Source organism: Coturnix japonica, chromosome 1 (genome assembly GCF_001577835.2).
Source record: "Coturnix japonica isolate 7356 chromosome 1, Coturnix japonica 2.1, whole genome shotgun sequence".
NCBI lineage: Eukaryota > Metazoa > Chordata > Aves > Galliformes > Phasianidae > Coturnix > Coturnix japonica.
Genome location: NC_029516.1, coordinates 131,543,257 through 131,555,836, shown reverse-complemented (window position 1 = coordinate 131,555,836; position 12,580 = coordinate 131,543,257). Strand labels below are relative to the sequence as shown.

The 12,580-nt window shown below is 38.7% G+C and overlaps 1 protein-coding gene across 1 annotated transcript in view; it reads right to left on the bottom strand.

Annotated features, from left to right (window-relative positions):
* The window catches only part of ABCC4 (ATP binding cassette subfamily C member 4), a 139,315-nt gene that overhangs the window by 94,411 nt on the left and 32,324 nt on the right, over positions 1–12,580 (bottom strand). The window contains exons 10-13 of the mRNA XM_015851547.2: positions 12,027–12,116; positions 11,482–11,673; positions 9,907–10,001; positions 9,691–9,777 (exon numbers count right to left, since the gene is read on the bottom strand). Of these exons, the coding sequence (XP_015707033.1) occupies positions 9,691–9,777; positions 9,907–10,001; positions 11,482–11,673; positions 12,027–12,116 (464 nt within the window). The remainder of the gene's footprint in view (positions 1–9,690; positions 9,778–9,906; positions 10,002–11,481; positions 11,674–12,026; positions 12,117–12,580) is intronic.

The window sequence follows — 12,580 nt, the reverse complement described above, 5'->3', positions numbered from 1 at the left end:
TGTCCAACCTAAACTTACCTTGGTGCAACTTGAGGCCATTTCCCCTCGTCCTGTCACCTGTCAACAGTGAGACGAGACTTGCCCTTCTCTCACTGTCTAAGCACCCTTCAGATACTGGAAGAGAGCAATAAGGTCTTCCCTCAGCCTCATTTTCCCCAAACTAAACAGCCCCAGCTCCCTCAGCCCTCCTCATAGAGCTGATATTCCAAGCCCTTCATAAGCCTCGCGCTTGGCCCTTCTCTGGACTGCTCCAGTACCTCCATGTCCTCCAAAGACTGCTCTGGGAAACTTCTACACAGTTTAACAGTGTTTAAAATCAACTGATACTCATACCTATTGGACTTTCCGCAATTACGCTCAACAAACACTCTGCTTTTTTTTCCTTTGTAAAACATAGTCAAGGAAGAGAAGTAATCTTGTATTCCTGGTTTAGTGTGACAGAGAAGGATGTAGTTTGTTAAAGTTGCAATCAGTGTCCTCTTAACAAATGTATGTATCATAAGCTGACTTCTGAGGAGGGTATTTAACAAACATGAAACGAATGGAAAGGAAGCAAGGTAATGTATTGTGGACAACTACAGAGAAACAAAGCAAATAGAAGTAACTTCTCTGAAATAAACTTTCATAACAGTTTTTACTAGTAAGTCACTGAGAGGGTTGGAAAAGCAAACATTACTACTCAGTCTGCTGTGGTTCAGACTGGCAAGTACTATTGGTAAACACAGACTGGACTTTCCCTAGATGAAAACAAGCTGGAAGATACACTCCGGGAGCACATATCATATTCATCTGGCAGCAGGAATGCAGCCCACTGGGGCAGATGACAACTTGCTCTGAGAAGAACCCTCCTGACCCACACGTGGACCTGGTTACCACAGTTTTACTCCACAGCTCCACTGCTGTTGAGTTCTCTTTTTCTTTCTTTCTTCCTAATACAACACAGGAGGATGGCACTCACGACAAAAGAAAGAAAAAAACCCAAAAACACTACACAACAATTTGCATCTTCTCACTCGTCCAAAAAAAAAACAAACCCAAAATCCAACACAACAAAACACAACTAAAACCACAGCAACCTCATTGTACAAATTCAATGGAGAAATGCAAATAAGCAGTATGGGGAGAAAAACAGAAAAAGAGCATGAGCTTAACAATAATGTTATCATATGGGTTATTCTGTCTCAAATTCCTGTTGTGTGGCTGCTACACCCGCTTTTAACATCTGTTTTGTCAGTCAGACCACAGGAAGCCGCGTACAACATGCTTAATACTACTAGTCAGAATAAATAATTACATGTAGAAAGTATATTACACAGCTCCAAACAAACTGCAGTAAAATTAAGTTAAAAGCACCACTTACTGAGTGAGTTATCTGCTTTCTAAGCAGCATTCAAGAAGGAACCATAAACAAGTGATGTCATTCTTAATTGATCAAGATAATTAATCAAGACAGGGTACTTGCATCAGCGTAACTATTTGAGCAGTTGCACCTATTCATACACCAAACTCTTTGTGGGCGAATTATTTTGGGTGTGGTGACTGCCTACCCTTTGAGCAGTCACGGAAACAAGCCATGCGGGACCTGGAGCTTAAGACGTGCTACAAAACAGTATTCAACAAACCCTATCCAGAGGACTGGACAGAGATCAGAGACACCAAAGGATATTTGCTTGCCTAATAGGAAAGCTGCCAGAAAAGAATATACGAGATATTCATTGTCAAGAGATCTAGCTTTCAACCTTACATAGGTCCTACAGCCTATATGCTATTTCCATTATTAAATTTCTCTGTGCCAGATATATGCCTAACAGTTCACTGTCAGACCCACAAAATCTAATGGCTAAAAACCTTTAAACCTCAATCCTGGGTTACAGTGAGGTGAGCTCATTCTACTTTAAGTTTACATTAAAAAAAAAAAAAGAGGAAAGCATGCACTATCTCAGCATCAGAGCAAACCATCAACACAGCGTCTCACATGATCTAGATCGTGACCTCTGTGGAAATGCAGATCTCCAGAGATAGATCAGTTCATCCAAATATGAATTTTTAAAACAGCCTAATATTTGCCATCTATCTGGGCAGAAAGAAACCAGCTGAACAGTTTGTTGATAAGAGACGAGTAGAAAAACTGTTGTCACAATTCACTGGCATGAGCACAGGGAGGAAAAAAGAATCACAACAAAGTGCATATACCTCAAGCTATTACTGAGTTAAACAACTCACTGCTCACACAGCTCACTAGGAAATTTTGCCACTTAACATACCATTATGTCACTTAAAATATCATCGTGATGCACTGAGGCTGCAAAATGAGTAGAATAGTAAATGTATACTTAGTGTCTGTTTCAACACATCAGGCTATTTTGAGTTTTATGTTCTGTTTTTATTTCTTTATTTTGTATATTTTCTCCCCCATTTGACAACATCCTGCCTTGCCAAGTACAGTGAGCTCTAAGTTTATAGGCTGAAAACCACCATGAAAGACTGAAGGCAAAGTTCAAGGTGCGGTATGATACAGTCAAATGTGGTAAAGGGCCTTGCACAAAACTCCAAGCACTTGTGAAAACTTGGCATAGCCTTAGAAATGAAGCACAAAATATCCATGTCAGTCCCTAAGCACTTATGTTTTGAATTGGTTCATGAACATTTAGTTTAATTCCACCTACTTTTAGAAAAATCACTCCGTAAAGCTGAAGAAGAACAAACACAATCGAAGGCACCCACCTCTAAGTCAACATCTGACAATATTTCATTTTCTTACCAATTATGCAGGGAACTCAGTGAAAACGCAGGTGGTGCACACCTGGCCAAAGTGTTCAGATGCATCAACATGTTTAGACTGCTGACTTTTTAAACAGGAGGCCAAATTCTGTCAATCTAAGGAAGATTTGTACAACATTGCTGATAAGCAGTGCGTCCTCTCTTGAAACACTGCTGCTTTGCAAGCGTGCCTGCAGTATGGCTCTCATACTTCAAAAAGTCATCAAACCCACAGCAAAGGGAGTGAAACTAGATGATCTACAGGGTCCCTTCCAAGCCAAACAATTCAATGATGCTATTGGGGAGCAACCAAAGAAGGGCTACAAGGATGGTGAAGGATCTGAAGAACAAGACGATGCATGAGAAGCCACTGAAGTCCCTGGGTGTGCTCATCCCAGAGCAAAGGAGTTGAGGGGAGGCCCGATGGCGGCTGCAGCTCCTCACAGGGAGTGGAGGGCAGCGCTGAGCTCTGCTCTGTGTGACAGCGACAGGGAACGGCATGGAGCTGTCAGGGGAGGGGCAGCTGGGGGTCAGGGACAGGGTCTGCACCACAGGGCGGTGGGCATGGAACGGGCTGCACAGGGCTGTGGGCACGGCCCTGAGTGCTGGAGTTCAAGGAGCATTTGGACACTGCTCTCAGACATAGGGTCTGGATTTTGGGTGCAGCTATGTGGAGCCTGGAGCTGGGCTCCATGACCCTTGTGGGTCCCTTCCAACACTGGACATACTACTTTATGATTCAGACTTCTGCTGAAGAGTATGCCCCAAACTGCCTCTATCTTTTCTCTTGCTGCTTAAAAACCCATAAAGTTCACCTTTAGCGTGCTTCTCCTCCATCACTCCCTTGAGGGGCATGCTCTTTTTAGTTAGACTGCGAGCATCTTCAGTGCATTACAGCAGCAAATAGTGCACAAAAATGGTGTCACACTGTCACATTTATTAAATATACATATGCACACAGACATGCACACACAGACACAGCCAGGAGAGATACAATGAAGACCCAAATGCTCTTCAGTCTTTCCAGTACAAGGAAAACAGGGAGGAAGGGACTATGAAAGCCTCATTCTCTATACCATGTAAGAATCAGCTTAAATCACTTCCTGTCAGATGATGGATGGGCTGTTTTGCATGATTGTTTTAAGCTCAACAATAGAAATTTCAATATTCCTCACAATGTATTCCAGCACCAAACTTCCTTTACCACTATAAATATTTCTCTAAATCCAAGTTTATGGTTTTTGATGCAGTTTAAACCCACCACTTCCCAATAAGCCATTATTCCTGCGTGCATAGACCCTTTATACAGTATTCAGCTTCACTTTTGGACTTCCTTATGCCAGACAAAAAAAAAACAACAAACAAAACCACAAACAAACCCAAAATATACTATTATTTTCAAGCAAGAAACAGTTTTTTCTTCTTTTTCCCTTGACTTCTGAACCTTCTTAATGGGTCATACCAAGTGCAAAGCCCAGCCATGTTCTTTGAAAGTGCACAAAATTGAATATATTTCTTCTCAGGTACAAAACGTAACATCAACTGAGCAGAATCTAACAAGAGGGCACAGTTTCCTTGACAAGAGAATGACATTGCCAAATTGCACTGATTTGTGATCTTCCATAATCTGCATCTCATTTTCCACTGAACTGCTACACCATTGATCCCTGCCCGCTGAGTGCTCACAGAGTCACACACTGCATTTAAACCTTCCGTGTGCATAAAAACTAACAACCTTTAATCAAGGATTTCCTTATCCCTGTCTGTCTCCAGAACTGCCTGAAGCTCTGCCCGGGTTTCTAACACCTGAAGACTAAAGCAGAAATGACCTTCATTCACTCCCCAAAGCACTGAGGACAGAATCAGGACAGATCTGTTTCAAAATTATGCTATTCCAACTTGACATAAATAAATAAACAATACTTTTAGTTAACAAATCTAAGTAATAGGATATTATCACCCATTTAAAAACCCATTACACTTTGCCAGAAAACTTCTGTGCAATTAAAAAGATAGTTTGAGCTTTGGTACTGCAGGGCACGTGGCAGAAGACACTTAGGAGGGTGCCTACAACAGCACAATTGCTCCTCTAGGCAAAGGCAGCATCTTGGCACCTTCACATATGTGAATTCTTGTTTGTTCTCCCTCCCATATCAGGTTTTCTTTACTTTGAGAGATGTTGTTCTTTAATCTTTTTAAAGTTTTTATCTCTGAGAACCAGCTTTCTTTCACCTCTGCAAACTGTTTCTTCTTTAATGATTAGACTTTCTTCCTTAACGTTCTTCCTGCCTCTCCTTGTTGCAAGTTCACACACAAGTTTAAGTTTACTCTAATACTTACAACTGTCTCAATGAAAACAACCATTGAAATTAAATTAAAGAACATGCAGAAGCGCTCACAAGCGAAAAGCCTTTGTTATATTAATTTGCTTACTACACGTGCTTTTCTCTCCTTTGACTTCAAAGAAGTTAAAGATGTTTAACTTTAAGAAGTTAAGAAGTTTAAGATGGGTTCTCCAGCTGTTTTGGTACGTTATGAAATTTACAGAATTTCTGGAGAGGAAAAAAGTGACATAATTGCCAAAGACACAAAAACACATCTGCTTATACTACATCGTTTCTATTTCTATGCTTGTCTTGCTAAACATTTGTTTCAACCTCAAGACAAATACTCATCTCCATTGTGACAATGCATAAGGACAACTGTATTGACACAAAATAAAGATCCATAAAATTCATTGTCCTGACCTAGACAGCAGCCAGCAGTGAAAGGATGGTTGAAGTCCATAAGCAAACAAACATACTTCCTTCAGTATACAGTTCTAGCTTCTACACTCTATATACTATGGACTTTCTGAGTCAGAGATCTTTAAATTCAAGTAGCTCTTCAGGAACTTTTTCTCCATGACCTTGTACAGCTCCCCAGGTCCATTTTCATTTTGGTATGCATAATACTCTTCCGCATCTCACCCACAGAACTCAAAGAACATGAGTATATTGGGTTTCTGTAAGCATATGTTGTATGATTAAAGAAAAAACAGAACAAACAGACCCCCTCCGCTGCCACCACCACAACCCCACCATAATGCTAGGAGTAAAAGCCTATGAAGATTTACGTTTTTTTCTGAAAACATATATAATATGTACAGGTCAAACTTATGCTTTTCATTTTATTTTAAAAAACAACACTTCTATGACGTACTCATGCCTTTTAAATATAATACCTACAATAAATGAAATGAAGTTCAAGGAATTCTTGTTATCAACCAAACTTCAAGGCATAATTAATGCAATTTTAAGAGCAACAACACATTAGGGCTGTCATCACTGCAATCATACCAGAGAAATGAAGAGCATGGACCAGGTGTGATTCACAAAGTGGGAATCCTTATAGATATCCCTGAGATATCTCCTATTTCCAGTCACTGGACATAAAAGAAAGCAGAGAAAAATCCTTAAGTTTACTGAACAGCTTCCCTGTACATTTGGCACGGTTACCACTGCTCGGTTCCTCTGACACAGTAATTCTGCCTATAATCTCTATACAGCAAACAGACCTTCTAGTTTCTATTTGCTAGTTTTGCAGAACTGATTTCCAAGTCTACACCACCACAACAGCTCTCTTCCCTCAAAACTTCAGCATTATGGGAAAACTATGTGTGTACCCTGCTTTGAGGAATACTAGAGCGGAAGCACTCACAGTGTCCTAAGGGCTCCAAAAGTGAAACTGCTTTAAACAGCTTAAGTAAATAATCAGATCTGCTCATGTAGTTTTAAAACAATCCTTTTGTTGTTTTTCCACACTTAATTTTCTTCCTCCCTCAACCACTTCTGGGTCTTAGGTAAAAATACACTGAGGAATTCAGGATGTGCTATGATGGAATTTCCCGCTGTCCTTTGCCACCAGCCTGCTATTTTTTCACCTTTTTCTGCAATTACAAAGGATACTTTTGCTACAAATCATGCCTGCTCATTTTTCCTCTCTTGCAGAACAACTCTCAGTTGTATTAGATGGCAAAGGAAAGGCATTATCTTTCAGAACACCTGACCAAGTTGCCAGGTGACTCTTCGGTCAACCTAACCGGTTGGTTATTCGGTGACCCACTGTCCAGCTACATGCCACAAATAACCTGAGCTCCTACTGGAGGTTATCATCCCCTGGTACCAACATGGTCCACCTGAATAGATGCTGAAGTTCAAATGTTTCATTGTTATTTCTTTTGCAGACTTCTTCTAATTCTAAACACAAACCTCAGAGAACAGACAAATGACAACTACACACCAAACAGCTTGACCATAAATTCAAAACAACTTGCAGAACTTCCTTTGACAGTAGGAATGATACTCCTGTACATGCTATTGCGAAACACAGTTTTAGGTGTGATTTCCAAAGATTCTCAAACTGTAGTCTACTCCCATATGTACAAAGGAGGAACTGAAAGAGATCAGGCTGATCATCAACTGGGACTGGCACACAGCTCCTATCACTAGGAAAAGATACATGGGAAGAAGAACAGCTAGAGAAGTCTGTGTCTCAATGAAGTGATAAAATATAAATCCGACCCTTAAAATACCTTAAATCAGCATCATCAATAAGACACAATTTCTGTTGAAAGGAGATGTGAAACCATGTAATTACTGAAATATGCTTCCAAAGATGCACAGGCAGACCAGGAAATATCTTGGGGTCCAAGCATGACTTGAATTACTTTCTCAGAGCACGACAGGCTATTCCAAACGTTGTCATACAAGGAAACGTGTCACACTATCTGCAATGCGTGTCCCTCATGTCAAACCTGGTGGAAAATCCAGAGGTCTAAAATTCCCTAAGGCAGTGAAAAGATACTTCATATATATTATATATAAATAAAAATAATATACATCTATATACACATATTTATGTATGTACATATGTGTATGCACACACAGTTAAACAAAAATACAGAACGATATCAGTGCCTTCTTTTATGAAAAGGTTGATGCTGGTCTACTGGCAGTTATCAGAGAACTTACCAGACAAACAGCACAAAAACAGGGAATATCCAACTTGTATCTTATTAGGCCTCAATGAATCCAACCAGGAGACAGAAATTCATTGAAAAACTGACTTTATCTACTCCATCATCCACAGAACAAGTTGTCTGCATTGTGGAAAAATTTGTAAGAGACACAAGCCCTCATTAATATTATGGACTATTTTCCCACTGGAGCTGTGCTACTCGCATTCTTTCTCATTTGAAAAGAATTTATATATTTTAAGCTGTTTACCACAGCAGCTGAACAGAACAGAGAGAAGCAGCAAATGTAATGAATCAGCCCTCTACAGACCACAGCTTCAGGGAATTACAAGGAACATACCTATCTTTAGATGTAAACAAACAGACTAGGCATTCCTAAAAAAAATTAAACTTCAATATAGAATTACAAAGGGAAAAAAAAAGAAAAAAAGAAGAAGAGCGAGTGAACTGAACAATATCCATTTCAGATTCTCATTAAATAACCCCCTATTTCTTCCATGTCGCCCATTGTTTTACGCCTTGCGGTTTGGATTCCTGGGGGCAGTTTGTATGAAGTGGTATCTCAGACATTCCTCAGCACTATGTTCTAAGAAATCCTTCTTGCTCAAGTGCTCTCTTCTTTAGATTTCTAGCACTATTCAGGAATTACTAAGGAACAAGCCCAGCCTTGTTATTCAAGGAAACCTACTGAACTATCCCCACTAGCACAGCGCCTTTTACAAGGTAAGATGGGACGCATCTCAGTTTTCCTTGCCACTACTACTCCACACAGACTGCTTTCCCCACAGAACATTCTTATTGTACTTTACCTACCTCGCTCAAATTAATCTAGAGCTCAGGAGGAAGAGGTAAACAAAAATTCCAAATTTTCAAATTTGGATGCTAAAAGCTCGTGCAGTTGGGTAAAAAAAAGAACGTGCATACGGTGTTGGCCAATGGAAATTCTGTGATCATTTCTTCAATACAAGTTCCTACATTTGCCTAGGGGTGCGGAGGAGGGAACAGAAGTAAAAGCAAATGTAAGTAGTTTTGAGTGTTGGAATTCAAGGGAGGTACATATGCCTTGGAAAATGCTTTCACTTAGGCTTCAACCAAAGCCAAGTGAACTCAATCCGTGGAAGCTTTCCCTTACACTTACAAAAATTCTGTTTTTGACAGGGAGAGAAGGAGGCTATGAAGAAGCAAGGAAAAAACACTGGTTGGGAATAACTGGATTATTCTTGTAGTATCACTATGCTGTAGATTAGGCAGTTTGAAAGAAGAAAGAGAGAAAACTCACTGAGAAGGAAATCTCATTTTTAATGAAGATTGTCCTCTCTCTTCAGAAATAGGAAAAGGTCTAACATCTCTTTTTTATGTTAAGCTTATACATTCTCTTCTCTATTTTTGCTCTCCACAGCCTGGTCTACAGGCCACAGTTCCCTGCTTCTTTGAAGAGAAATTTCAACCACTCAAGACTGTAAAGGTTTTGGCCTTTTCTTCAGCTGCTTGGAGTGCTTATCACACCAATAAAGCTGCTAATAAACTACTCTACAAATAAAGCTGCAATAAAACTAAGAGTTTGAAATTCCAGCCCACATTGTTCTTCGCTTGGTACTAATGTTCATAAAACCCAATACTGATCAATATTGATGTAAAACCTGTCATTCTCCTTAAGAAAACAGCACATATTTCCCTAGGGATAAATCTAATATCTTCAAACCAGAGTACTCCAAAGCTTTTAAAAATAAAGAAAAAAAAAAGGCAGGAAAGACTCTCAGCTCTTCCAAATATATAAGAGAAGAAAAATAAATGCAGAAAGTGAATGCATTAAATGTTGTGAACCATCTATCCAAAAGTGCTTTTCCAAGTTCCTCTAAAAGAAATTGATAGACAACAACCATATTTTAAATAAAAATAAAGCAATAACCTACTTTTCAAACAAATGTCTTCCAACTTCAGCATCTACTGCACTCAGTGGATCGTCCAAAAGATAGATATCTGCATCCTGATATACAGCCCTACAAGGTTTAAAGAAAAGCCAGTGTCACAAAGTTTTACATTTATTTACTTTTAGTCACTAATGACATTATATACATTATATACCACACATGCATTTTAGAAACAACAAAAAAAAAAAAAATACTAACCTGGCTAGATTTACACGGGCCTTCTGTCCCCCACTCAGCGTAGCTCCACGATCTCCTATAACTGTTAAGTCACCATTTGCTAATAAGTTCAAATCCTGTGAACGTAAAGAACAAGCAGAAAGCAATTAAAAATTAATTATTTTAACCTCAAAAATAAGCCTATTTGAAGAAAACATTCTCCTATTTCAATAGTATGTTTAATGTATTACCTTACATCAAAAAACAAGGATTATACTGGATGATATACCTACAATTAATTTCTTAGTTTGTACTTCTGGCAAAGGATTATTCAGAAAGCAGGAAAAATAGGTGAGGTCTTAAAGATTGGTTTTACAACAACATTTATGCCAAAGGAAAGCACATAGCCATTCTTATTGTTATATGGAATACCTGTTGGTGATTCAGACCAGTCTAAAGTAAAAATTATTGAGGATGATAGTAAATTAATTATTTAACAAAATGAACTGTCACAATAAATAAAACTGAACTGGCTTCTATCAGTAGATTATTTTCCGTTTATCATTATCCCTAAGAATTACATTTGTTTTATTTTCACTACGATTTATTAGAAATAACCACACCATTCATTACAGAAAATTGGTTAACTTATAGGACTGTAGACTACTGAGTTAGAATAAAATGCACAGTGTTCCACCTCATACTTCTATATTTCCTCCAGTGAACACACAAGTTTTATATTAAGCCATGAAACATATTCAAAACTTTTATCAGATACATAATATTGAAACAAAAGAATGAAAACACGTCTAGTATCAAATGCTGTTTTTTTTTTAACACAGTCTGCCATCATTTAAGTCAATGAAACCTTTATTTCAGACAACAGCCTATGACTGAGTATCAGCAGAGGATATTAAACTCAACCCACTATGTGTAAGCCTTGCAAAAAAATTTTCATCATAGTAACCATCTGCTTTTCACCTGTGTTGCTGCTGACAGGAATATCGTAACGTGCTGCATAAAACCTTTTTAGCTGCCAAGCAAAATGTCTGTTTCTTGACAAATCTGGCTTAATCCTCTTCTATATCTCATGTCACAAACTCCTTTACATGCAGACCTTTCAAAAATATTTTTTCATAAAACTACTTGGACTCAGCAAGTTATCCAATGTATACCACTAAGGTTCCATCAATAGCTGTTACCAATGCATAATAAAGGATGCATATGCTTTTTTGCATAAAGCATAAAGGATATTTATAAAATAAAAGTCACAAATGGTGTTAGTTTGATCATTTGTTTTTTTCACATTTTGTTAAATCTACGCACACATTTACTGTAATACTGAAGAACATGGTTATGAAATGAAACAATTGTGAATAGCTTTTTTCCAAATTTGTTTGAGCTTCACGTAAACTACATCACCCTCTAGTGAAAGTTTTAGGAATTATAGGAATGTCCTTACACGTGGATGTCAAAAATAATGCCCGCATCTCTATTAAGAATTTATTGCCCATAGTACAAATAACAATCCATTATATGTAATATATAACGTAGCGCTATCCTGCAAGAACATTACGATTAATGATGAGGATAAAACACACAAAAAGAAAAGCATACCTTTTTAAGAGCGCAGACTTTTAAAACTCTTTCGTATTTTTCTCTCTCGTACTCCTTGTCAAACAGTATGTTACTTCTTACAGTACCAGAAAACACCCAAGGCTGCTGAGAAACATAGGCAATTCTTCCAGAAACATTTATCAAACCTTTCTCTTTAGGCAGCTCACCAAGCACAGCACTTAGGAGCGAAGACTGAAAAACATAGAAAATAAAAACTCAGAAGTCTGACTGCATTCAAAACATCACTGAGCTTGAGTAGTGTTTATTGGTATGACGGCCTGTTTCACTCTGCCACCCAAAGTTCTGTTAGTCTAAATGCACTAGTATACTTTACATGCAGGCTAGAAGGAAAATGCAAAGTACAGTCCAACTTTGAAGACTCTCCTCTCCACCCGCAGAAAGACGTCTGCCTTTCTTGAATGACAGTACCCTGATGTAATGCATACTATCATACACAAAAGATCTTTACAATTTCAAGCTTTTAGCCATTTACATTTATATTTAGCCATGTCAACAGACTAAAAAACCCCATCAAATGGACTTACTTTTCCAGCTCCCACAGGACCGATCACAGCCAGTAATTCCCCTTGTCTGACGGTAAATGAAATCTGTTGGAGTGCTGGACTTTCTAAACTCTATGGATTTAAGAAGAAGTCACGCTTCATCAGTAACGAAATGTGCATTGTCAAAACAGCTCTTAGAAACAGAGGATAATGCATGTAAATGACCATAAGTTAGCAACCCATTATGACAACCATATTTTAAGACATGTAGTTTGTCTCTTCAGTAATTAACAAACACCTCTGACAGACACCAATCTCTAATCCAAATTGACTAACACACAAAATTGCATTCAAGGAACGAGTAACCCAAAGGCAATAGCAGCAGCACTTCTTCCCAGCCTACAACTCCAGGCTGTAGCTCAGCACAGAACTGACAGTAGCCTTGAAAACAGGAGGTCTTGGCTGGTCATCTCCACAGCATTCACAGCTCCAGCCCTGCACATTCAGCTTCACCATGCACATGGACATATGTTTTAAGAGAGGGTCCAAAGCTTTCTCAAAACCTGGGAAACTAAGTCTGTGGTTGCTCTCAATGA